General features: G+C 47.1%; 1 protein-coding gene across 3 annotated transcripts in view; it reads left to right on the top strand.

Moving 5' to 3' along the window:
- The window catches only part of Lmln (leishmanolysin like peptidase), a 52,532-nt gene extending 43,033 nt beyond the window's left edge, over nucleotides 1–9,499 (top strand). For all 3 annotated transcript variants that reach the window (XM_085685477.2, XM_085685478.2, XM_085685476.2), the window contains 3 exons: nucleotides 918–1,048; nucleotides 2,684–2,894; nucleotides 5,434–9,499. In XM_085685477.2, the coding sequence (XP_085541603.2) occupies nucleotides 918–1,048; nucleotides 2,684–2,894; nucleotides 5,434–5,534 (443 nt within the window). In that variant the 3' untranslated portion in view covers nucleotides 5,535–9,499. The remainder of the gene's footprint in view (nucleotides 1–917; nucleotides 1,049–2,683; nucleotides 2,895–5,433) is intronic.
- The last annotated feature ends 18,109 nt before the right edge of the window (nucleotides 9,500–27,608 follow it).

Genomic DNA, 27,608 nt, shown 5'->3' with positions numbered 1-27,608 from the left:
CTCGTCCTCTGACCGTCACACATGCACCTTGGCACGCTTGGCCAACCCCCGTGGTGTTCACACATGTGCGCATACACAAATAATAAATAGTGAAAACACCACCCCAGACTTGTGAACTATAAGGAGAACACACTGACTAGAGTCTGAGGACTTTGTCCCTTTGCCCACTAAAGAGGCCATTCCCCCACACATCTGCAGCTGTGTGCTTTAGTCTGTGACAGTCATCTGAGTTTCCAGAAGGTGCCACAAATTAAAGATACAAAGATTTCAGCCTGCAGGACGCAAGAGGCAGGAAGACCACAAGTTCTGGGTCCAGCCTGAACTACATAGCAAGACACTGTCTTCAGAATCCAAACAACAAAATATTACAACACCTGCCCTGAGTCACGTGAAAGGACACCTTATTTGTAGGTCATTACAGAAGTGGCTCTTGCCTTGGTATCTAGTTCTGTTATTTCTAGAATTATATAATTAACCTCTATTCTTCGGACCTACTTAGTCTCATTTCTGGTTTAGTAATTTTCTCATACACCAACTCCTTTCTGGAAAGCTCGGTTGAACTTGGAGTCTTACTTATTGTTTTTGAGCTGAAATTTTTCATTCAGCAAATTTGATCTTGCATGTTTTTGTTTTGGGAGGCAGCTTCCTCTGAGACTGGCCTCAGACTCACAGCTCTTCCTGCTTTGCCTTCCGAGACCTGGGACCGTAGACGTGAGCAGGCCACCTCAGCTCATTAGGCTGTTAAACCCTCTTTCATGCTGTTGCTATTAAAATAGGGTCTCTGTAGCCCAGGCTGGCCTCAGGTTGGCTGTCCTCCTGTCTTTTCATCGACTTTTAATCATGAAAACAGAATGGCTTGTTTCTTATTCTTCACACTAATGATCAGTATGTGAGAAGACTCTTTGGATTTGTTTCAGAAATGTTTAAAAACTACGGTGCAGAAAAGTACGGCCCTCACTCGGTCTGTCTGCTTCAGAAATCAGCGTTTGTCATGGAGCAGTGCGAGAGGAAGCTCAGTTACCCAGACTGGGGTAGTGGGTGCTACCAGGTAAACTGCGAGCTTGACCACTATTCCAATATTTAATTTTATATCTTAGATTTTAATTGATATCGCTTTTATAGATGATTTACTGATCATTACTGTCACTCACTTGTGTTTTGTAATTATTAGGTGAGTGTTGTGGCTTGTGAAAATGCTGTCATTTCTTTGAGAGAAGTTGCTTGTAACTGTCCATTTGGAATATATGTAACTTGGGCTAAGCAGGCATGGGTGGTGTACATCTTTTATCCCGGCACTTGGGAGGCAGAGGCAGGCTGATCTCTCTGAGTTCAAGGCCAGCCTGTCTATATAGCGAGTTCCAAAACAGCCAGGGCTATATAGTGAGACCCTGTCTTAAGATAAATAAATAACAGTAAGTTGTTATATAGTAAAAGGTTCTGTGATTTTACTTCTGAATATAAATCCTAAGGAAATAATGGCAAATATATAATTTTGTTCTTGAGCAGGTTCTGTTTTGTAAGGCAATAATGTTCAGTTTTATGTCAGAAAGTCTATAGAGGGAGCTGGGGTCTGCTCGGTGGGAGAGTGTCTGCCTTGCGTGCACACAGACCTGGGTTTGATCTCCAGCATGGTGACAAAGGGAAGATCACAGCAGGTACATGCTGGATGGCGATGTCACTTTATTAAGAACTGATCCAGATGTGGGGATTCTATTGAATGGGGGGGAGGCACCCAACTAATGAGTTTTCCTGTCCCTACTCACAGATGCCAGGGGTCTTAGTTACGGTTTCTGTTGCTGTGATAAAACACCTTGACGAAAAGCAGCCTGGGGAGGGCAGGGTTTGTTTCAGCTCCCAGCTCTCAGGTTCTCTATCAGTGAGAGAAGACAAGGCAGGCGTTCAGGGCAGGAACAGAAGCAGAAGCCATGGAGGAACTGATTACTAGCTTGCTCCCCACTCTTGGCTCAGCCCGGTTTCTTACACAACTCCACCCCATCTGCCCTCGGTGGCGCCACCCATGGTGAGCTTGTCTCTCCCACATCATTCAGTAATCTAGAAAATGCCAGGCTGGCCTCAAATTTACTCTGTAGCTGAGGATGATGGTGGTGGTGGTGGGGTGTGTGTGTGTGCGTGCGTGCGTGCGTGCACGCACACACCTGAACATACCACAGTGCACTTATGTAGGGCCTCAGTTTACTGGCCCTTGATGTTGTTGGGTTTTTTTTCTTTTTAAAAAAGCAAAGTCTATGTAACCCTGACTGTCCTGGAACTTGCTATGTAAACCAGACTGGTCTAGCAATGACCTTGCCATCCACATCCTCCTGCCCTGAAGGAGAATTACAGGTATATGTCACCACACCTGGCTGTAAAAGTGACACTCATTAAATTGCATACCACTGGGTGGAGTAGAGCTCAGCCCTTCTTCCAGACCTGCAGTACCACGTATTGTTTCCCTACCAGACACACAGCATGGGGATAAAGAGCATTACTAAGCAGCTAGAATCCAATGTGCATACCTCTGGGAAGGCATAAGTACTGACAGAGGTGAGAACTCTCTGTCCTCACAGTGATGGTTTAGACAGACATGTTTCTAGTGTTACATGGCTGTGGCACTAAATGAGGAACCGTGTGGTGTGCATTCATCCAGGGCTCTTACTGACTTCATTTTTCTCCCTGTTTGAAGGTTTCTTGTTCTCCTCAAGGTCTGAAGGTTTGGGTTCAAGATACTTCTTATCTGTGTAGCCGGGCTGGGCAGGTCCTCCCTGTCCGCATTCAGATGAACGGCTGGATTCACAATGGGAACCTACTGTGCCCCTCCTGCTGGGACTTCTGTGAGCAGTGTCCCCCGGAAACTGACCCTCCTGCTGCCAACCTGACTCGAGCCCTTCCTCTGGGTGAGTGCTCGCCACCTTGAAGGAATGAGGGGTAGTGAGGGGCCCTGGAGCAGGCCAAGCTCCTTTCCCTCTCTCTGAGGATCTCTAGGAAGAAAACCCTGCCGCCCGCCCTTACTAGGAGCTTGAACTGGTAAACACTCTGTGGTGCAGCAGGGACAAGGAAGGCTCTGTGTGGAGAACCTGGTAGCCCTCTCTCAAGGCCATGGCAGTGGATATTACACTTACTACTTTTGGAAACTAAGAGTGAACAAAACTCTGCTCATCAAATACAAAAGGAAACTAATTATACTTTAGTTATATCGTATCTAAAGATACTGGCGTGGGTTCTGGAGCAGGCCAAGGTCCTTTCTCTCTGGTTGAGGACCTCTAGAAAAACTGTGCTGCCTGCTGTTGTTAGAAGCTTGAAAGCCAAGTCCAGTCAAGGCTGAGATGGTGATGTTTCTGCCCCGGGGCATGGCAGAGGTCAGCAGCGGGGATCACAAACACTCTTGGCACCCTCCACTTCAGTCACATGGCCCTTACCCTCTCTCTCTTCTGCTCCCTCTTTGTAGGGAGCAGCGGAAACCCTGAGTTAGTGAGGGGGTGACGTGGGCACGGCCATGCCAAGAACCCCAGTGCCCCAGCCCTATAGAAGTGGCAAAGCCTTCACAGACGAGACTCAGAATGGTGGCAGAACCTTCCTCCAGGATTATACACATAAAGACTAGCAACTGCAGCTTCCTTCTGGGTGTTTATAGCCTGAGACGCTCGTCCTCAGAGACTTCATACCCACTCTAGGGAGCCCCTCCCCTGACTTACATAACAAACTCACTGAGGTTCCCGGTTGTATCAGTAGTTGGTTCACCTCCATCAGAGTGTGCACAGTCCACCCGACCCCAGCTTTTCAGTGACATCTGTTGTGTCTCTTGTTTCTTTCATGGGTGTTTTCTTCATTCCTACAACACCCTAGTCAGGTCAAGTCCCACATCTCTTTGTGTGTCAGCTGCCTCTCTGAGTCTGTCACTGCTGTGACCTCCTAGTCACCTCCTGACCCCCACAGCGTGGTTCTGAGAATTGTACAGAATATAACAAGACCAGGAAGATCTTGGGCTCCGCCTTTCAGCTTTCTAAGCAGCACTGCTCCCCACTGAAGAGCCTTGACCTCCCCGTATGTGTCAGTATGTGTGACTGGAGCACAGTCTTAGCTGACCACTTATTCAGACTGCTAGGAACTCTCACATATGCTTGCTCTATTATGTAAGACCTGTGTATGTGTATGTGTGTCTGTGTGCAAATGTGTATCTGTATGTGTGTGTGTGTCTGTGTGTATCTTTGTGTATATGTCTGTCTGTGTGTCTCTCTCTATGTGCCTGTGTGTGTCCCTATGTGTATCTTTGTGTGTATGTCAGTGTGTGTTTCTGTATGTCTGTCTCTCTGTATCTCTCTGTGTGTATATGTCTCCGTGTCTCTGTATGTGTGCAGTGTGTGTCTGTGTGTATCTGTGTGTGTATCTATGTGTGTGTGTCTGTCTATTTATATGTCTCTGTGTATGTGTGCATGTATGTCTGTGGTGTGTGTGTGTTCATTCCTCTCATTTAGCTCATGCTGGTCCCAAAGAACAGCTCCCTCTGAAGCTGAGGGTGAGGGTGCCTTTAACTTCCTCCTGTCTCCACCTTCCAAGTGCTGGGACTATGGACCTGTGTCACCATTGCCACATCTGCTTTATCCTGTGCTGGTGATAGATCTAGGACCTCACACAAGCTTGACAAGCACTCTGCCCCCTGAGCTGCATCCCCAGACTGAGTTGTTTCTCTTTAAAACAGTTACTACCTGCTAAATGTTAATGTGCTCGCATGAGACATCTAGTTAACCCACAGCAGAGCCTCATCCCTGCTGCAGCTGTCTTGGGAGTTCGACTGTTTTAGTAAACAGCTAACATTCAAGCTCGTATTTCACAGGGCACCGTGGCACGTACCTGGATCCCAGCACGTGGGAGACAGAGGCAGGAAAATCAGGAGTTCAAGTTATCCTCAACTACACGGACAGTTTGAGGCTTACCTGGGCTGCATGAGACCCAGATGAACAAACAGACAAACCTGCTGATGTTCTGAAATAGATTTAGGATGAATTTCATCTCCACTAATTCTTCTCCTTCCTTTTTGTTGTTCCGGTTTGGTTTGTTCATATAACGTTATAGAAACAATATATTTTAGAATACTAAAACTCATTTTCTTATTTATTTTCAGACAGGGTTTCACTCTGTCGCCCATAATGGCCTAGAACTTTCTGTGTAGACCATGTTAGCCTTAATGATCCTCTGACCTCTGCCACCAAAGTGCTTGGATTACAGAAGTGCACCTCCCCATTTATAGAGGACTGGGGCTTGAACACATGGTCTCAGGCATGCAGGGCACGCGCTCTACCTTGGAGCTGTAGCTCTAGACGCCCCCTGGAGGTGGTCCTTGCTCACCTTCTTATAACCCTCTGCTCACCTCTCAATATTTTACTGGAGTGATTAAATCACAAACATGTGTCTGTTTTCTTTTGTTTTCTACTGTAGATCTCTGCTCCTGTTCTTCTAGCCTGGTGGTCACACTTTGGCTCCTCCTAGGCAATCTATTTCCTCTGCTGGCTGGATTTCTTCTGTGTGTGTGGCACTAGGAATGGAAAAGTGAATTCTCAAGATGGCAGTTTTGGCATGTTCCCATGAACAAAGCACAAAACCTGGGCGAGGGCCAGCCGTGGCAGATGATGCAGATGGCAGAGGTGGCGTCCCCGACTCTGGCTTGGACGTGCTGGCCGCAGCAGGACTGTGATGCATTGCTCCGCTGCAGTCACTCACCGGCCACACCGCCACCTCGGAGCTTAGACAGGAACCGCAGGTGCCCGAGGCTCCTTAGTATATGGATGTGCAGTCTTCTGGCAGCAAGTTCTCCTTTCAATGCAGGACGGACAGTGGGATTTGCCGTGACCACATACCTCAACATTGCGTTAACTGAAAAGTTCCTCAGCACTGAGGTCACTCACAGAGCAGCTGACTGACCACTCCAGAGTTTTAAGTTGACTGTCCCACCCTCCAAAGGACAAAAGTGGTTGTTGGGGTTTCGGATTTCCCGTCACCATTGCGCAAGCTTTAAATGAACACCTGGACACGAGACACTCAAATCATCATACTCCTTGTCACTTCCATTTTGCTATAACTTCTGACATAACCGTGTGTGCCCTTCCTGCCAGCTGTGTGGCCCATTTGTGACCAGACTGTTGCTAGTGTGCTGTCAGCTCTGAGCCATCTTCATCTGAGCTCAGTGTCCACTTGCATTTCTCATTAATTTCATAGCAACTTGAAAACCCATGGGAGAGTGTGAAGTATAGTGCGTAGGAAGAGCGCTGAAATCGAGAGACAGAAGACAGCATAATTGTGTGTGTGCAGGGAATAGTTAGAACAACTGTAAAGTCCACCAAAACCCAACTCATCCTGTCTGACCTATGAAAATTTTAAGAGTTTAGACGTGGACATGCATGCAGTTACTTCCAAGTAGACTGAGCTGTTACAGACGAAGTGCTAATCTCTGGAAGTTATTTCATGGACAAGAAGAAAAGCTCAAGTCAAAACAAGGTGATCTGGATTGCTTCCGAAGAGCCAAGTGTAGGTTAGACATCCAGCCTGCCCACAGGGGCCCAGCTGTGTTCTTCAGAGGTGGAAGATAACCTTTGCTTTAAATGTCTGTCTGCCCCCACGTTTGACACTCCTGCACCACGTGGATTCTGAGAGGCAGTTCTGCTCTGGTACCAGAGCTTACCAACCCTCTAGTGACTCAACTTTGACATTCTTCAATTCTCCATAAAGATGATCAGTTCTGTAGCCTTCAGGACCAGCAAGATACCCAGGAGCTAAAGGCACTTGCCACCAAGCCTACTGTCCTGAGTCTGAATTCTGCAGACCACGTGGAAGATGAAAGGGACTAACTGCTGAGTTCCTCTGACCCACACACATGCATAGCAAGAGCACACAAGTAAATGTAAAACAGTGTTTAAAAGGAAACATGACATTTAGACACACTCCTCCCCCCACCCCATTCCATTCAGCCTATAGTTATTGAGTGCTCTATTTAAGAAATTGTGTAAGGAAAGCTGAGCTGAGCATGGGAGCCTGCTTGGAAAGCAGAGGCAGGGAGATCTTGAGTTCAAGGTCACCCTAGCTACGTAGGGAATTTGAATTTATAGCGAGTATTGGCTGCATGAAACATTTTCTTGAGAGTCAAAAAAAGAAAGAAATTGTGTAAGCGAGCAAAACCCGGGGTCCTAAGTAGTAACTCCAGTAACTGTGATAGTGCGGCAGGCCTCGGAATAGAGGGAAACTCCCCCTTTGTTTTTAGAGGCAGGAACTTAAAATGTGTGCTGCCTGCAGTACAAGTTGGAGGTATTCATCACTGTGAAAAGCTGGGGGTCCCAAACTCAGCTTCAGCGATAGGGAAGTCATGGTCGTAGACGAGCACCATGTTTCACCAATGTTCTGTATTCTTTAAATCGTACAACGTCAGAAAAGCGAGGATGTGTTTAAAGAAATATGCAGTATGCTGGGCACGATGGCACACACTTTTAATCCCAGAACTTGGGAGGCAGAGGCTGGTGGATCTCTGAGTATAAGGCCAGCCTGGTCTACAAAGCAAGTTCCAGACCAGCTGGGGCTGCATAGTGAGATGAACCTGTCTAGAGGTGGGGGGAAAGAAATATACGTTAAACTTTCATACCTATGATGATTATGAACCATCCTACAAAATGTATAAAGAATTTCACCAAAAATAACAGTGGAATGTATTGAGAGTCAGTGACAGGTTTGACTACATCTTGACTGTTGTGCAGTAATGCCATTTAGGTAGTATTGTTTCCAAGCATGGTGCTTTTTATACTTGAAATATATTTTTGCTTTATTTTTTAATTAATATAATTATATTTGCACTAACGACTTCCGGGAGAAAATGTTACAGATGATGTTTTTTGTATATATATTTATTCAGCTTGGAATGTGATGTCTCAGTGTTTTCTCTGCACAAACGTGAAACTTAGGCAGTCCATGTCAGGAAGCACTGGACTCCCGAGGATTCTTAGCCTCAGTGCTTGGTCCCCTCCTCTCCGGTGAGGCTAGAGCGAAGTTGCTCATCCCTGATTCCACATTGTGTACTTAGCAAGATTTAGACGTGAGACAGTTTAAGAGGCTCATTGTCACTTTGAGTATAGCAACTAAGAAGAGCCCTCTGCAGGCTCTGATAGGGAATTGGCTGTAGAAGTCATCTGACCTGGAGAACTTGATACAGCCTCGTGCTAGCGCTCTGTGGCAGATCAGCCTTACACATCCCAAGGACCAAACCAGTGGCCATGGTGGAGTCCAAGCAGGGCGCTCCATGCTGGAAGTGAAGTGGGGCAGGAAGGAGAGGGGGGACCATAGACTGTTTTCTCTTCCTGAATCAGAAAGGTCAAGTGTTTATAAAAACCGACTACCTCGGTGTTCAGTTCAAGCAGTTCATGGTGTTTCCAGGTCCTAGGTGTCATGCATACCAAGTGAGTTGTCTCAGGTTTTCTCAGAGTTTGCAGGAAGGAAGCAAAGCCATGTGAGGAGCCTTGAGCAGGGCAGAAAGGGAGCTGGGCAGCGTTTGATCGTCTGTGTCGACTCCTCTGATTATTCCGCAGAACATCCTTCCAGTAATCCTTACGTTTTCCCGATAGGATTCTTATATTTCTAAGACCAAATGGGCATTCTATAAATATTATAAATTATGCTTAGCATTAGTTTTCAACCTAGGTTGACCTAGAGTTTATTGAGATTTGAAGATATCACATAATTGTATGGGTTATAAATAGTTTTAGGAAGATACGTAAGTAAGCATATCCGAGTATTCCAGGAAATGTTATTAATGTTTTTTCAATATTAGAGTTACAGATTGAACCGGGCATGGTGTTCATGCCTGTAATCCCAGCATGGGAGAGATAGAGGCAGGAGGATTATGAATTTAAGACCAGCCTGGGCTACAGAGAGAGACACTGCCTTATTCCTACCACCCCCAGAGAAAAGAAAACTTCCCGATTGTGACCATGTGTAAGCAGTTAGGTGGCTGGGTGAAGCCTCAGGACTGTCACGTGACGAGGACTGTGGCTGCTGGCCCTCCTCAGCCTCCTAGAGTCTCCAGCCAAGACACTGTGTGTGCTCCATGCCTTGCCCAGCTGTGGGCGTAGAAGCCAGGTCATTAGAGAAGAGCCTGTCTGCAGACAGCTGAGAGGTCCCTGCAGGAGGACAAGGGCATTGCTCACAGCTCATAACAGCTTCACTGGGCACTCGTTCTCTGGGCCGTGACCTCTGCCCCCGGCTCCGCTCTCTGTGCACTCATTCTGAAGGAAGGACTGAGCTGGAGAACAGACTTTTGTTGGTGATGATAGTGGTTTGTTTTTTTTTTCCTTTTTTAAAACTAGGTTGGCACTGGGGAGGGAATCCTTTTGTTTACATTTTTAATAAGCAAAATAGATTTTAAAATTTGTCTTTATTTATGCTGGTGAATTTTGAGTGTAATATATTCCTTAGAAAAACACATTTAATAAAAATGGAAGCTAACTTGAAGCTTCACCTAAAACCATTCACTTTGTTGTTGCTGTGTTCTGTTTGTTTTTGAGACGGGCTCTCACTGTGTAGTCCTGGCTGTCCTGGAACTTGTTCTGTACCGAATGCTGGGATTAAAGGCGAGTGCCCAGCAACCATCAACTTTTTAAAATGTGGATAAGGAACACAGACACAGTCGTGAACTCTTTGCGGGGAGGATAGGTGGTTAAGTGTAAGTAAAATTGTCCCACATCCAGGATGAAGACAGGCCATGTGTGAAGCCTTGTAGGGTTAACCTGGGAAGAGAGCAGGACAGACTGTTCCCAAGAACCCTGTGATCCCTGCTGCAGCCCAGGCGCTTGGCTCCTTGGCCAGCCTGCGTGGTCTTGGAGAGTGACTTACTGATAACCCAAACGTGAGTAGTTGCCAACATCCTGTCCCGCCATGAACCTGCCTTCCCAGGATGCACTTGGAGCCATTCTGCTGTGACATGGAGCCACTGATCACATTGTAACTATCTAATAGAGATCTTTATGGGAATTTCCTAACCTTTAGATTCTCTTTAAAGCTTTAAATACTTCATATAAGTACCTAAACCTACAAATAATAGGTTCAAATGTTTAACTGAATCTAGTAGTAGTTGCTCAGCATGCTAACGCTAAAGTTCATAGAGTCTTGTCTACAACTCCTTTTGGTATGGTCATCGACTAGCTCACTTAGGGAAGCCTGTTACAAATAGTAGTCTTTTCTCCACAGCCTTTCTCATGGATTTTGCTCTGTTTTGACAGGGTCTCGTGTAGCCCACTCCTGACCTCTTCTCAACACCTCTTTTTTTTTTTATGGCTTATTTATTATGTATACAGTGTTCGGCCTGCATGTATGCATGCACTCCAGAAGAGGGCGCCAGATCTCATTACAGATGGTTGTGAGCCAGCATGTGGGTTGCTGGGAATTGAATTTAACAACCTGTGCTCTGGAAGATCAGCCAGTGCTTTTAACTGCTGAGCCATCTGGAGATGGCCCCTGTCTCTCCACCTCTTAAGTGCTGGGATTATGGAAATGTTCCACCATGCCCAACTCAGTGAATTTTTATCATTATTTTTTTTAATGAAAGAGTTTTAATCAACTTTCATGGTTTTGCTGTGGTTCAGGCGTAAAATTTTCAGAATAAGGAACCAGGGAGATGGCTCATTCAGTATAGCATTTACCATACAAGCATCTACCCAGCACCCACATAAAATATCGGGCATGGCATCACAAACCTGTCAGCCCAGTGTTGGGAACGCAGAGGCAGGAGGATCTCGGGCTCACTGGCCAGCTACTCTAGCCAACTGGGGAGACTCAAAAACAAGGGGGCAGCTGGAGGGGAAGTTCAGAGGACCAGGCTCACCCTGGTGGGAAGGGTATACTCAAAACCATCAATTAATCCAGTTCCAGGGATCCAAAGCTCTTTCTGGTCTTCGAGGGCCTGCACTCACATGATGGATGTATGCTAAGCGCATCAAAAATGTGGGAAGAAATAGAGGAAGACCCTTGACCTCTGCCCCTGGCCTCCAAATGCATGTGCACAGACGCAAACATACACTCATAGTCACCATATACAAATGTTCAGCCAGGTATGGCTCATACCTGCAATCTCAGCATTTGGGAGGCTATGTTAGAGATACCACAAATTTAAGGCAGCCCTGGGGTACAGAGTAGGACCTTGTCTCCAAAAGTAAAAAGTTGCGGAATAACCAGGCAGTGGTGTTGCAGGCCTTTAATCCCAGCACTTGGGAGGCAGAGGCAGGCAGATCTGTGAGTTTGAGACCAGCCCAGTCTACAGAGTGAGTTCCAGGGCAACTGAGAAACCCTGGCTCAGGGGGAGAAAAGGTTGCAGAATGAATCGAGTGTTTTAAATATGTGAAATGGGCCCTCAAGATGGTTCAGTGGCTTGTTGCCTGTCCCACGCTATCGTCTCGCCAGCAAGAACCATGTGGGACACTAGGAGTTTTCTGCAGAGAAACTTTAATGCATCTTGAGAGAGAGAGCATAAGCTAACATGGCCGGGGACCCCTAAATGAGGGAACCCATCCTTTATATAGGAAACAGTCCTTGCTTCGGACGTGTCACCCTTGGATTGGCCCGCTGCCCATTATCCCACGTGATGCCTCGGGAGTAGGCGGGGACAGCAGTGGAAAGTTACCAAGCACATGTGCGTTCACCTGGCGGTGAAACCAGATGCCAGCGCCATCTTGTAATGGAGTATGTGGTTGTGGTCCTCTACATCTCCCCCTTTTTTTACTTCTTTGCAGAAAGGCAACTCCCTCAGAAGGCAAAGATAGAGGTCGCACTTCCCAAAGTGGAAACATTAAAATGGGCTTGCATGGAATCTGCCCCTAGGTTTATGACATCTGGAACTTATCCGGCCTGCCCTCTGCCATTTTTCTGGGAAAGGGAATATGTGGCAGGAAACCCTTATGCAGGGCGACATATCTCTCAGAGAGGGCCATTCTCTGTGCGATGCTCTTTAGCTTGACAACCTTTAGGGCTAGCTAAGCCAAACATTCCATCCTGTGCCATGGACCATTGTCCTAGGGGTGCAGGAGCTGGTTGACATAAACCTTACTGCTTTAACATAGATAACCATACATCAGTAGAGGCTCCCTGTTCTAGGGCAGCCAGCGCTTGTGCAAATAACCATTTTGTCCCTACGACTTTGGGATTTGAGTCAGCAGACCATCCAGAGGAGAAACATTATTCCATAGCATAGGGCTGCTCCAAACATTTTCATCCCCACCCATTCTTTGAAGTAGGAGATGAAGGACACGACCCAGGACTGGAATCCTATGGCCAAGCTTATAAATCATCTCTAGGAAGGTAGGGGAGCCCCAGAGTCTTATTGGTTGTAAAAAACCGAGGAAACATCGCCATTCTATGGCTGACTGGTGTCGGCTTCGGGAAGGCTGAGAGTATCCCCCATCGGTGCTTCATCACAACCGCTGTCATCCATCTGCAAAATGGCAGGAGGAACAGTAGCCAAATCCTCAGGCAAGTCCGCGTGTTGTGGGTCATTCTTCATCATTTAGGTCAGTCTCTCCAGCACCCAGAATGAGCTTTCTTGATCCTGTGGGAAGACATAAACAGCTCCCCTTGATCTCAATAGAATGGGATCCGGGCCTTTCCATTTATTAGAAAGCACATCTTTCCATTTGACCAAATCTTTGGGCCGCTACGGATTCGAACAACATGTCATATTGTAGCATTTTGGCCATTATCATCCAGATTTAAAAAATTTATAGTGAACAGAGCCATGGCAATGGCCATTCTTGGCGTCGGGGGCAACTCTTTTAATATTCCCCCTTTTTGTTTAAGTAGATAAGATTTGAGTGTGCGATGCACTCGCTCTATGATACCCTGCCCCTGGGGGTTATAAGGCAGGCCTGTAATGTGGGTGACCTGTATCTGCACACAAAATTGTTTAAACTTTTGAGAAGTATAGGCAGGCCCATTATCCGTTTTTAAAGATGTGGGCTTGCCCCAAGCATTCCGTGCCTCAAGGCAATGTTGAATGACATAAGAGGTTTTTCTCTCCTGTAAATGGTGTGGCATGAATAACGCCAGAGCATGTGTCAATAGACACATGCACATACTGAAGTTTTCCAAAGGCAGTGATATGAGTCATGTCCATCTGCCATATTTGCAAGGGCGTAATCCCTCTGGGGTTCATGCCAGTGTGTCTGATAGGAAGAAACTGGCAATAATTGTGACATTGGGTTACAATATCGCAAGCCTCTTTTCTGGTAAGTGAAAAACGTTTGCTCAGGGTTTCAGCTGTAACATGAAAATTATCATGAAAGGTTTTAGCGGTCTGCAACGGGAAGGCAAGAGCTATCGCAGCAAGCTGCGTAGCACGATCAGCCAGGTCATTACCCAAGCTCATGGGGCCTGGGAGCCCCGAATGTGCTCTTATGTGTGTGATAAAAAATGGAGCTCTCCTATTTAGTAAACAGTCCTGTATCCTCTGGAAAAGAGCTGCCATTGTACTAGTAGGTTTGATAATTCAAGCGGCCTCCAATAATTTAACAGCGTTAACCACATAGGCAGAATCAGAAACAATATTAAGGGGACAATGAAATCTTTGAAGAACCTCTAAAACCATCATACATTCCACCACCTGGGGTGAGGTGGCAGAAAATTTCTTTGTATATATTTTAGAACCCACAACATAGGCTCCCATATCATTCTTGGAGCCATCTGTATAAACCATCATCCCGTCTTTTAGCGGGGCAGAAGACGTAACTCGGGGAAACACAATGGGATGACATGCAGCGAACTGCAGCAGAGGGTGTTTGGGATAATGATTATCAATTTTTTCTGAAAAGGTGGTAACCAAAATGACCCAATCGTCAGAGGCAGCGGCCAAAGTTTGTACCTGAAAGGAGGTATAGGGAACTATCATAACCGCTGGATGCTTACCAAAATGACTAACAGACATTTTAAGGCCTTTAAGGGCAATTTGAGCTATAGTGGCTGGATACCAATCAATACTTTTGCTAGGAGAAGCATGCGGATGGATCCACAGTAACGGTCCATCCTGCCATAACACAGCAGTGGGTAGCTTTCTTGTTTTAAACACATATAGAACAAATGGTTGAGTTTTATCAATATGGCACAGCTGTGCATCCTTAATGGACTCTTCCACTAGTTATAAGGCTGCTTCTGCTGCCGGCGTCAAGGCCCGAGGGGAGGTAATATGAGTATCCCCTTCCAAGATCTCAAACAATGGCTTCAAATCAGCGGAGGGGATTTTTAAAAATGGTCGCAGCCAATTAATATCTCCTAACAACTTTTGGAAATCATTTAACGTTCACAAATCGTCCCTATAAATTTTTATTTTTTGAGGTAGGATCTTTTCAGGGAGAACAACAGAACCTAAAAATTGGCCAGTATCTGCAATCTGGACCTTTTCAGCGGCTATTTGAAGACCCCATAGCTGTAAACTTTTAACGAGCAACGGGTAGGCTTCCTTTAGGACCTGTAAGTCCTCATGACATATAAGTACATCATCCATGCAATGAACCATAAGCAAACATGGAAAACGTTCATGAAGCGGTTTAAGAGCCTCCTGCACAAACATCTGACAGATTGTTGGACTATTTGACATACCCTGGGGCAAAGTTTTCCATTGAAAGCGTTTATCAGGCTCTATATGATTAATTGAAGGAACAGTAAAAGCAAAGCGAGGCCTATCAGCAGGATGCAATGGAATAGAAAAAAAATCCTTAATATCTATTATTATCAGACTCCAATTTTTGGGCAAAGCTGAAAGCACCGGAAGTCCTCACTGCACAGGTCCAAAGAGGTGCATTTGTTCATTAATGGCTCTCAAATCATGTAGCAAGCGTCATCTTCCTGATTTTTTTTCTTTTTTTTAAAAAAAATATTTATTTATTTATTTATTTATTAGTATACAATAGTCTGTCTGTGTGTACGTCTGCAGGCCAGAAGAGGGCACCAGGCCTCATTACAGATGGTTGTGAACCACCATGTGGTTGCCGGGAATTGAACTCAGGACCTTTGGAGGAGCAGGCAATGCTCTTAACCACTGAGCCATCTCTCCAGCCCTTCCTGATTTTTTTCTAATGACAAAAATGGGTGTATTTCACAGAGAGGTGGATGGTTCTATGTGTCCCAGAACCAATTGCTCATTAACTAGCTGATTCACTGCTTCCAGTTTTTCAGAGGTAAGTGGCCACTGGGGAACCCATATGGTGGTCTCTGTTTTCCATGGTATTGGCCGTGCTGCCCCAGTGGCGCCTAGGAAAAACCCAGGCCCTGTTTGTTGATATTAGGCTTAGGATTTATTGGCTCCCGTATTCCTTGCTTGGAGCGACCCAAGCCCTTTCCTGGCCTATGACCCATTCTTATCATAATATCCTGGGCCTGAGATGAATATGCATTAGATAAGGTCAATCCCATACCCTGCATCATGTCTCTTCCCCATAAGTTGACTGGCAGGGGGAGGACATATGGTGTAAAATATCCTGACTGCCCTTCATCTGTTTCCCAGGTTAATCTGGCAGAGCTAATGGTGGGGTTTGTGCTGTAGCCCAAGCCCTGTAGGGCATGAGACAACTTGGTAACAGGCCAGGACTGTGGTCACCAGCGCGATGAGATAATACTTTTGTCGGTGCCAGTGTCCAAAATGCCTTCAAAGCATTTACCATTGACCCAAAGGGGCAGTTTGGGTCGATCTTGAAGGCTAACAACCAAGTAGGCCAAGTCCTGTCCTGTAGACCCCGTTAATTTATTCTCCGGCCTCTGGTGGATGTCTGCCAGGAGAAACAGTAACTGAGCTATCCTGTCTCCTTTACTGATGGAAAAAATTCCACTAGGGCAAGAGCATAGGGCTTGTATTTCTCAGTGTGTTGGCTATCAACAAGGCCTGGGTGGACAATCAGTCCCTGTAGGGTAAGCGAGCCACGCCCTAAAAGCAGGCCCACGCTTCCAGGGGGCAGGGGCTCAGCAGCTGCATGGGGACGGGCTGTACTCCCATTTGGGGCGTCAATAGGAAGTCGGTGGAGGCATATAAGTCCATTCTTGTTCTGCCTCCGAGAGTCCCTCGGTCATTGCCCTGACGAATTTGTTCCCATATTTTTGGGGGCCCTGGGACCGAGGGCCCGTCATCCCGTTTTTTGGATCATCAGTCTGCGGGTTTTCTAATGGTGGGAGGATCTTGCCATGGACATCCCTAGCAAAGCGGCAGAGCTCCGCCCTATGATAACCTTTACCATAGCGTGAGCAAAGGGTAGGGGGCACTCTCTCCTTTTCTGATGCCCTACATTCCTTTTTTAAATGTCCTGGCTTCCCACATTTAAAGCAAACTCTTTGGTCTGGCCCTTTAAAAGGGCGTTTTTGTGACTGCATGATGGCTGCAGCCAAACCTGCATTCGTCAGGGGTCCTCCTAGTTCTCTACAGACCCTGAGCCAGTCCTGTAACCCTTTATTTTTCCTGGGGGCTATGGCCGCACGGCACTCCTGCGTAGCTTGCTCAAAAATAAGCTGTTCAATGAGTGGCGTGGCCATATCAGTATCGCCAAAAATGTGTCCTGCTGCCTCAGTCATTCTTGCCACGAAATCTGAAAAAGGCTCCTGAGTCCCTTGTATAATCTTGGTAAGCGGGGTGCTCCCTTCTCCCTTTTTTGTCAAGGCTTTTCATGCTCTTATAGCTGTATCGGCTACCTGGCGGTAGGCGCCGTAAGGGTAGTTTGTCTGGGCCATGGCGTAGTGCCCTCACCCGGTCAGGAGGTCAAAGGTCCATTGCTGTTGTTCTGGAGTTAAGGCCTGAGCGTTAGCTCTAGCCTGTTTCTGGGCTGCCTCGTGCCATAGGGCTTTCCACTCCAAATATTGACCCATGCTGACGAGCGACGCTTTTGCAACTGTCTCCCAGTCCGCCGGAGTCATGGCAGTCGAGGCCAGTCTGTCCAACTGGGCTAAGGTAAAATTAGCAGTCACTCCATACTTTCTGACTGACTCTGCTAACTTTTTTATTTGGTTGTACTCCACAGGCGCATGCACCTGCCCGTTTTCCCCTTCGTAAACGGGGAAGGCCAAGTGTAACTTTCTCTTGACCTTGTCAGGGATAAATGAAAAGGTCTTTGGCCCAGGGCGTTCCTCATAAGGAGGCGCCGAAGGGGCAGTTGGGGGAGGGCGCAGCTCATAAGGAGGAGGATGGGCCGTTTGGGATGACCTCATGGCCCTGCCGCTGGCTAATTCTGCCTCCTCCTCTGTATCTAGTTCTTCTATCTCTTCTCCTGAGCCAGAACTTTCGTGCTCACTTTCATGGTCACTTTCAATTTGCAGAGCTTCGAGCCCCTGCAGAGGATATAAACTACTGTTCTTTCCTTTTTTCTTATTATTGATATTAGAAAGCTTTTGACCTTGTAGGTCAATCTTCTCCCCCATTTTTACTTTCTTAGAATCACCGGGGGGGTCCTTTTCCCTTATTTTCTTTTTTCGCACGCACGTCTAATCTCCCACTGCATTCAGTTTCTGATATGCTATCCTGGACTTCCTCCGCTTTTGCAACAACCGCCTGGCAAGATTCATCTTTTAAGCAATTTCTGGCGAAAAATAAGAGAATTGCTAAGATAAGTACCAAGGCCTCTATGAAACCTTCTCAATGCGGAAGCAAGTCAAGCCCAAAACCGAAAAATCCAGGAATATTCATACCTCTCTGAGCATGCAGACCTGCAGTTCTGAATTCACCCTGAATCCAAGGGGTCCCCGTTGGTGTGAAGTGGTCAGGGTCACCCGGCGTCTCGGGTTTCAGCACCAGATGTCCCACGCTATCGTCTCGCCAGCAAGAACCATGCGGGACACTAGGATTCTTCTGCAGAGAAGCTTTAATGCATCTTGAGAGAGAGAGCATAAGCTAACATGGCCGGGGACCCCTAAATGAGGGAACCCATCCTTTATATAGGAAACAGTCCTTGCTTCGGACGTGTCACCCTTGGATTGGCCCGCTGCCCATTATCCCAGGTGATGCCTCGGGAGTAGGCGGGGACAGCAGTGGAAAGTTACCAAGCACATGTGCGTTCACCTGGCGGTGAAACCAGATGCCAGCGCCATCTTGTAATGGAGTATGTGGTTGTGGTCCTCTACAGTTGCCAAGCCCAAAAACCAGTGTTCAAGTTCCAGGACCCACATGGAAGAAGGAGGAGACCAACCTGCAATTGTCCTCTGACAACTTGCCCCCTCCCCACAATAATAAGAAATGTAAAAACATTAAATACATGATCTGGTGTTCCATAGATGACCAATAACCATCTCATTTTATATATGTAGAAATATTTTGTCTTTATATTTGTTATTTTTTATGTGTATCTACACATGTTTGTGGGTATCCTTGCAGACAAAGAGAGGTTGGATTCCCTAAATGTGAAATCCAGGTTATTGTGAACCACCTGACCTGTGATCTGGGACAAACTCTGGTCCTCTGGAAAAACAGGAATCATTCTTAACCACTGAGCCATCTCTCCAACCCCTTTTGTGCATTTATATCTTAAGGTTATACTTTCTTAGATTCAATACATATTGGCACTCAGTGCCACCAGCCCACATCATTTTCAGTTTCAACAGACATTAAAGACGACAGTTGTGTGATGTTGCCTTATTTAAAACTATCCCAGTCATAGTATCCACACCGTCCATCCTTTCCCCAGCGCAGGTCTCCCCGGCTGGCATTTCAGGAGCGCTGCAGGCTGAGCCCGGGAGAGCACCATGTGCTCGCACTCACTGGTGTTCATGGGAAGACCCTGACATTCGACTGAGGATGGGCAAACCCACCAGGTGAGTAACCACAAAGACCGGCGGGTGTGCCAACCTCCACACAGCTCCCCAGTGGCTCCTAGAGCCTGAACACGGGGCCACTCCTGACTTGCCCAAGGGAAGATAAGGCTGACGTTGCTGTCTGTTACCTTCCACTGGCGTAACTGGACGATAGCACTGCCAGGGAGCACTTCATCAATGTGCTTAGTGTTTCCAGTTTAGAGATTGATCAGGATGCATTCTGAAGACCCACCCCCAGCTTTCCTAGCCTGGAAACTCATTTCCTCCAATATTAGATTCTAGTCTCTAATGGTTTGCGCAATTTGATTCTCTAAATGTGATGTCTTTATGAACTTATCCCTACTTTAAAGAATGATCCAGGAGTTTTGCTTACATAGTTCATCATGTACTTCAGTCTCCTGAGACGTGAAGGTGAGGTGAGATGCGGTTGAGTGTGTGTGTGTGTGTGACTGTCCGCGTTTCTCGCGGTAGACTACGAAGCCTAAGTAGACGGACTGCAAGTGTTCCACAGTGGTGGGGGCTGCACTGTGTCCTGCTGAGGAGAGTGGAGAAGTGAACCATCAGCAGGGCCACCGCCCCATGTTGAGGCAGGTGAGCTGCTTTCCCACGGATGGACTCGGTCCCAGCCTCACGGCCTTTGGGGCCGTTTCCACAAATCCCTCTTAACTCATGCTCGCTCCCATACCCACATCCATGACTTCACCACTTCTCCAAAGTGCCGAGGCTGCCAGCTGAGCTGCTGGCATCTTGGGCTTTGGGACCTTCCCAATGCAAACGGTAGCACAGGGCCTACATAGAAGAGACCAAAGCACTCAGGCTAAGAAGCAGTCGTACCCAGAGTGTGGAACAGACCGGACCTCCTCTGTGAGGCAAGACACTGGAGAACATGAAAGAGCCGGGCTCCTGACTGCAGGAAACACACCTCTGTCTGCCAGGAAGGCCGTCTGAGAGCGGAGGAGTAGTGGAGGCTTCACACGTAGCGTTTGCAGAAGAGATGGTTTGTACACTGACTGCTGACACAGGAACGCTGCTCTTGCCTCAAAGGGAATAAGAAAGTTTATTGTGGAGCCAGATTTGAGTGACAATGGCCAAGGAACAGGAATTCAGGTACCCCCAGCACCATGTGCTACTATGGTAATGGTTTAATGAAGTTCCGTATGAGAACAAAGGAAGTTATAAATCAAGGCAGTTTTCACATTGGTGAAACATTGGTGGGTTACTGCCAAGTGAGCAGTCTCTACTGCAGGCTTCAGGTGCCAGCAATGACATTCTTAGCCTCTGGTTGGTGGCCAATCACTTAAGCATATTGCTAGCTTTGGTTAACCCATTTCTAATAATCTGTGTATTGTCACGTGGCTGTGACTTACCAGGAAAAGTTCCATCCGGCATCTGTCTCCGGTTGGGCTACATGGCTTCTCACTTGACTCTGCCTACTCTCTCTATATATATCTCTTCCAGCCTGTCTATATTCTGTTAAGCCACTGGCCGAAAAGCAGCTTCTTTATTCATTGACCAATAAAAGAAGGACTAATACAGAAGGACTTCCCACACCAATTGTCAATGTCTGTGTGGGTTCTAGAGACTGCAAACCTCATGGGAGGGAGAGCAGCGAAAGAACGAGGGACAGCAACAAGCACAGCAAAAACAACAGGAACAGCGCAGAACGGGGGACAGCGTGGGCATTAGAGAGAGCATAGAAAGAATAAACAGGGCATGATAAAAGGATTTATTTCATTTACCCTCAAACCTTAGGAGTCCGATTTTAACTTGCTATAGCAAATCTTTCTTAACCCTGAGAGGTTTAGTGGGCTTAACCCCAAAATAAACCTCAACAGGTTAAGAGGAAGGCAGAAGTGTGAACAGAGGCCGAAGGGATGGCTCAGCAGTTAGAGGGTGTTCTGCTTGTCCACGGTGCCTGTGTTCTGCTCCCAGCACCCATGTTGGCAAGGATCTCGTTTAGCCACATGCTTGTGAAAGACCTGGATAAATCCAGATCTCCCTAGCAGGAAAAAAATAGAGCCAAAAATCTAAGCAGGGAGGGAAGAATCAGAAATCTAGGATTATCCGGTTCAGTTTCAGGAACTAGCTGAAGAAAAAGTTAGATTGTAATCTTGAGAATAACCTTGAGGAACAGGGAGTTGCCCCCTTGTGATCACCACTGGACCTCCCTACCCCCTTCAGATTACTGGGCTGTGGTTTCTTCCCTTAAAAACCCTTTCTCCCAGCTACTCGAGGTCGAATTCCTCCCCTGCGTGGAGGTCTCGGCCAGTGCACTGGTTCCCATCTTGTCAATTAAACCTCGTGTGATTGCAGCAAGGACAGTCTCTCGTGAGTTACTGGGGGTGGGGGTCGTGTTATCCCAAGACTTGAGTGAGAATCTTCCCACACTGGGGGTCTTTCACTTGGCTGGCTGGCTCAAAGCAGGCATCAGTGACCTCGGCTCCAGAAAGCTGCTCGTGAGGGCTTGAGGGAGATGGGTATAGGAACAGGGCCAGGGCTGGTCTGGGAATTCCTTCCATTAACATTCAGAGCTTCCCCAAACTTGAGAGAAGAGGTGATAGTGTGGGGGTCAGCCATGACAAGCTAAGTATGGACAGGTCACCCCAAAAAGTTCTTTATTTCCAACATTATCACCTGCCAGAGTAGAACTCAGCCCTCCATAAATTTAATAAGAGGCCTGAGTCTCAGTAGTTTGTCCTGAGGCAATACCTGGTTGTAGGACCCAACCACTGCCCAAAAACAGACCATCCAAAGGAAATTCCTAACATTCCAACCTTGTCGATAGGACCACCAGCCAGCACACACTCACCAGGATACCCCTAGACAAATGCCAGCCAATCAGGGGTCCTGAACCTCAGAGACCCCTTATCCCCACCTTTGCTACTATAAAAACCCAATTCTAACTGAGCTCAGGGCTCTCTGGTTGTTCCAATATGTTGGGCACATGGAGACACCGAGTTTGCAAACTTGATTAATATAAAGGCTCTTTGTTTTTACATATGGGACTTGGTTTCCTTGTTGGCTTTAGCGGGGACCTCGTGAATTTGGGTATAACAATAGAAGACACAATCTTGCTAATAAAGGAATTGAGAACAGGATCAAGGTATCTGTGACAGATGTCACAGGCAGACTCGTAGTTCATCACAGAGGCATAACTGGTGTGCTCCAGGATGGCGTGAGGCTACAGTGTTCAGCTTAACTACAGCTTTAGAAGCCTGGCAGTCTGCGTCAGTTTAGAATCTACCTTGAACTTCTAGCCGTAATCAACAGAGAGATCTAACCAGAAAGGGGGAAGGGTGTGTGTGAAACAAATCTATGGAAAACCAAGAAGCCCTGAAGGCCATGCCCTTGTGAATTCCTCTCAAGATGAGGTCAGTAATGCCCTTTCCCATGGCATATACTCTAAGACATAGTGATTGGTAGCTCCCTCCTTGCCTGAGATGAGCCGTTTTGGGCAGAAGAGCTGGCAGTGAGGGCCAGAGCAAACGTCATCAGTCCTGTGGGTTCCTGGCATATGAATACTGCCTGAGCGCACGCCTGCCAGCGTCTGTGCCACAGAAGAAGGGGCTGAAGAAGTCATTGCTTCCCTAAATGGTTTTTTCCCTTGGCATCTGGCCATCTGACAGATATATGTTCCAACAGTAAAGAACCCAGCAGGCATTGCCAGTCTGGACACTATTGGGTCCAAATGAAACTCCAATTCCCAAATTCCAAAAGGTGTTGGGACCATTTGGAGTCCTGGCCTCCAGCTGCTCTTCACTGCTAGAGATCTTTACTTTCCTTCTGATTTGAGTTATTCAAGGCTGTGTCAAAGTTGCTTACCAGCTCTGCTTCACGAGCACGTGTTGCCTTGGCCTTGAGGGTCAGAGGATAAGGTTTTCAGCTGTTGGCCCACCTGACAGTTGGATATAAGCTTCTGAGGTGCTACTGAAGAAAGGGCTTCTTACCAGGGACTAGAGGTCCGTGTGTCTCTGTGTGTTTCAACCTCCAGCCCCTTGCCCAAAGCTCGTGAACTGTATGGTAGCGCATAGAACGCAGACAGGCGCTGTGTGCTGCAAAAAGGCAGTTCAAATATCCAGAAATGAGCTCAACCTGGACAAAACGAAGGTTTCTGGCAGTTAGATAAAAGCCAGTATTCCTCAGGAACTGTGACGTTGGTTCCCCTCTACCAAAGGAAGTCATTTCCCTTAGCTCTGACAGAAGAGACCTATGGTTACCTGTGGGGCCTGTCAGCATACCAAAGCCTGTGCTGGCCTCCAGACTCCTCAGTGTCACAAGTACCTGTAATACATTTCAAATTCCACGCTAGCGTTCTAGCCCTTCTCATCTTGTCCCCTCCCTAAAGCTCCTCCAACTCATGGCTTCCCTTTCCCCAGCTGCTCATTCTCCTTACAACCCTGCTATTCTCGCTATGCTCTCTCAGTGTCTCCCTCCCTCTCTGTCCCCCTCTTCTCTCTCCCTCCCTCCCTCTCTCTGTTCCTTTCCTCCTCTCTCTCTCCCTCTCCCTCTCTTCCTCTCTGTCCCCTCCTCCTCCTCCTCCTCCTCTCTCTCTCTCTCTCTCTTCCTGTCCCCCTCCCTTTCCCTCTCCCTGTCCCCTTCTTCCTCCTCTCTCTCTCTCTGTCTCTGTCTCTCTCTTTGTCTCCCTCTCCTCCTCTCTCTCCTCTCTCTCTTCCTGTCCCCCCTTCTCCCTTTCTCTCCCTCTCTCTGTCCCCTTCCTCCTTTCTCTCTCTCTCCCCCCCTCAGTGTCCCCCTCCTCTTCTTCCTGTCTCTCTCCCTTTCTCTTCTCTCCTGGCAATGTCCAGTCTGCTTGTCATGTTCAGCTGACTTCTTTCTCTCTATGCTCTGGACATTCCCAGATATCTCTGGCTATTCTCTCTCATATCTACAATAGAAACCTTCCCTTTAACCATACCATGGAGTGGTGATGCCATCAGTTTATATGGACACCAACCTGGCCAGCGTGACTAGAAATGTGCTCAGGCATTGTGGAGTGTGGGTTAGGAGGCAAAGATGTGGGAATGGATGTTTCTGAAAAGAAGCTCTGGCTATGAACGGAAAGCTTCTGGATGGAGTCTGTGTCTACAGATTCTCATGGACCCGAACTTCAGTACTGTGGAGAGACTGGAAATTTGAAGGTTCAGAGGATAATTACCTTATGTTGAGCTAGCTTTAGCCTTCTGGAACAGCTGTTCCTTGCCCTACTAACATCTTATGATAATAATAAAACCCTTTTTGAATCTACTGACTTAACAAACTACTAGCTTCCACCAATTCAAATGTTTATAATGTCATCAGTTATAGAATAGCTCCCCCATCTTGTTGTACCTACCTCTCTGGTGTACCCACCTGTGATAATTTGAATGAAACTGGTTCCATAGGTTCATATATCTTAATGCTTGGTCCCTAGGGAGTGGAACTGTTGGACAGGATTAGAAGCATTAGGAAGGGTGGCCTTGTTGGAGGAAGGTGTGGGCTTTGAGGTTTCAGAAGCTCATGCCAGGCCCAGTGTCTCTCTCCCTGCTAATGGATCTGGGTGCAGCTTGCAGCTGCTTCCCTAGCATCACGCCTGCATGCCATCATCATCATCACCACCATGTTCCTTGCAATGATGATAATGGACTAAGCCTCTGAAACTACAATCAAAGCCCCGAATGCTTTCTTTTGTAAGGGTTGCCTTGGTCATGGTGTCTCTTCACAGCAATGGCCCAGTGACTAAGACAGCAGGAATGTGTTTTAAACTCGCCTTGATTCATGATTTTCTTTGATCTGTGAACATTGGAACACTGAGTTTGGAGTGACCTAATTCTATGTTCCCAAGCCATGGCCACTCAGAATGATTCCAGAATAAACTATCTCTTATCTGACCCCTTCTTGTCTCTGATAGCAACAGGGACATGCACATACATGCAGACACTCACACATACAGATAAAATTTTTAAAATTGAAAATTATATGAACCCCGGGTGGAGGTGGCACACGCCTTTAATCCCAGTACTCTGGAGGCAGAGGCAGGTGGATCTCTGTGAGTTCGAGGCCAGCCTGGTCTATAGAGTGAGTTTTAGGACAGCCAGGTCTATACAAAAAAAAAAAAAATACAAAAAAAAGTGTTTTGAAAAACCAAAATATATAGAGAGAATATTTGAAGAAAAATGAGCCATACACCTTTACCTCACAATGTCTGCTCTAAAAGCCTAAAATCTAGGTTTGAATGTCTTTTTGGATCTCAGTTGTAACAAATAGAACACAAGCCAGGATCCTACTTGTGACAGAAAAACACACACACCTAAGCAAGATACGTAAAGCCTTAAGCTTGAGCACAGTTCCTTAGCACGTAGACTGAGAGCTGGGCTGTGATGCTGCAGCAGTCTATGGATCCTGACACACCTGCCGCACAGTCACGGTGATGGCAGCAGTGGATCCTGACACACCTGCCGCACAGTCACGGTGATGGCAGCAGTGGATCCTGACACACCTGCCATACAGTCACGGCCATGGCAGCAGTGGATCCTGACACACCGGCTGTACACAGTCACGGCCATGGCGGCAGTGGATCCTGACACACCTGCTGCACAGTTACGGTGATGGCGGAAGTGGATCCTGACACACCTGCTGCAGTCACGGCCATGGCGGCAGTGGATCCTGACACACCTGCCATACAGTCACGGCCATGGCAGCAGTGGATCCTGACACACCGGCTGTACACAATCACGGCCATGGCGGCAGTGGATCCTGACACACTGGCTGCAGAGTCACGGCAGCGATGGCAGCAGTTCAGCAGGGTGAGGTTCACTACCCATCAGGATGGTTCCAGGAATGTGCCCACCTAACAGTAAGTGTGTTCTCCTCCCTGGAGTCAACCCCTGATTCCACTGGGGAGTCAGGGGACACTCAGCAACTGTCCCGGGTACTTACTTAGCGGTCCTCCGAGGACAGTCAGGGTTGAGTTAGGATTTCCAGAGCAGTGCTCCTTTCTTGGGCCCCCAAATGTCCCTCACCAGATCACACTACAGTCTTTCAACCGAGAGCAAAGCAAGAGCCGGTGACTGATGGAAATGTCAACCACCAGCTCTGTGTGTGGGTGATCCAGGCGTGGGGACATTGTCATCCGCTCAGACTTGCGTGCAACCGGGGCTGTTTCCTATAGCCGCAAAAAGCAGCTTTTCCTCATGTTCTTTGCCAAGTCACCCTTTTCTATGCAGACAATGAACCCTGACAGGAAGTGCGTCCTTGGGACCATGGACCTGAGTTAGGATTAGGACCACAACTACACAATCCTCATTTCAATTACTTCTGTCTCTGTTTCTCTATTAGGGTTCTCTTTTAAAAATAAGATTTCATTTTTGTTTTTAATTATGTGTAAGTATGGGTGCGTGCAAGGAAGAGACCTGGTCAGTCGTCCTCATCCACTTAGGCCATGATACCTAATATGGACAAGTTCAACAGAACCGCCACATAAGGACTGTCCATGCGTGCTTAAAAAAAAAAAAAAAAAAAAAAAAAAGGTGTGTGCACTTGACTGTAGTGTCTGAACTGGACAATAGAGGGCACTAGATTCCCTGGAAATGGAGTTACAAGTGGTTGTGAGCTGCCTGATAGATATACTGGGAGCTGAACAGTACATTCTACAGCCTTTAATCTTTAATCCCAGCACTCAGGAGACAGGCGAAACTGTGAGTTTGAGGCCAGTTTGGTCTACATAGAGAGCTGCAGGACAGCCAGGGCTAAAAAAAAAAACAAAAAAAAACAAAAAAAAACAAAAAACTTTTTTTAACCACTGAGCCATCTCATGAGCCCTCTTGAGTCCAATCACCTCAGCCTGGGTTAGAGAGTGAGATTGTGTGTGTGTGTGTGTGTGTGTGTGTGTGTGTGTGTGTGTGTGTGAGAGAGAGAGAGAGAGAGAGAGAGAGAGAGAGAGAGTGTTTGGTCAATTTGACACAAACCTGGATATATTTAGGAAAAGAGAATCTTAATTTAGAACATGCCTCCATAAGACTGGCCTATGCGCAAGTCTGTAGAGTCCTGCCTTGATTGATGATTGATGTGGGAGATCCTAGCTCACAGTGGGCGGTGCCACCCTGGGTTGGTGGTCCTGGGTTCTATAAGAAAGCAGGCTGCACAAGCCATGAGGAATAAGTCAGTGAGCGTCACTCCTCCATAGCTTCTTTTCGTTTCCTGCTTCTAAGTTCCTGTCATGGCTAAATGAACCCTCTCCTCCCCAAGTTGCTTTAGGTCATGGAATTTGTCTTAGGAGTTTCTATTGCTGTGAAGACATACCATGACCACGGTAACTCTCATAAAGGAAATATTTATTTATTTATTTATTTATTAAATATTTATTTTATTTATTATGTATACAATATTCTGTCTGTGTGTATGCCTGGTGGCCAGAAGAGGGCACCAGCCTCCATTACAGATGGTTGTGAGCCACCATGTGGTTGCTGGGAATTGAACTCAGGACCTTTGGAAGAACAGGCAATGCTCTTAACCTCTGAGCCATCTCTCCAGCCCCATAAAGGAAATATTTAATTGGGATGGCTTGCTTACAGTTTCAGAGGTTCAGCCCATTATCATCACAGCTGGGAACATGGGTGGCATGCAGGCAGGCGTGATGCTGGAGCAGTAGCTGAGAGCCCTTCATCTTGTAGGCAGCAGGAAGTTGACTGAGACTCTGGGTGGTATCCGGAGCATAGGAATACCGCGCCAGCGCGGGCTGGAACCAAGAGTCTCGGCAGAGGGTGTCCAGGTTGAATGCATTCACAGAGCACGAGGTTGAGGTGAAACAGCTTCTTTATTGTTCTGCTGGGGCTAGCTTT

Source organism: Myodes glareolus, chromosome 2 (genome assembly GCF_982192425.1).
Source record: "Myodes glareolus chromosome 2, mMyoGla1.1, whole genome shotgun sequence".
NCBI lineage: Eukaryota > Metazoa > Chordata > Mammalia > Rodentia > Cricetidae > Myodes > Myodes glareolus.
Note: the sequence above shows the minus strand (reverse complement) of the source record. Positions and strands in the feature narration are given on the sequence as shown.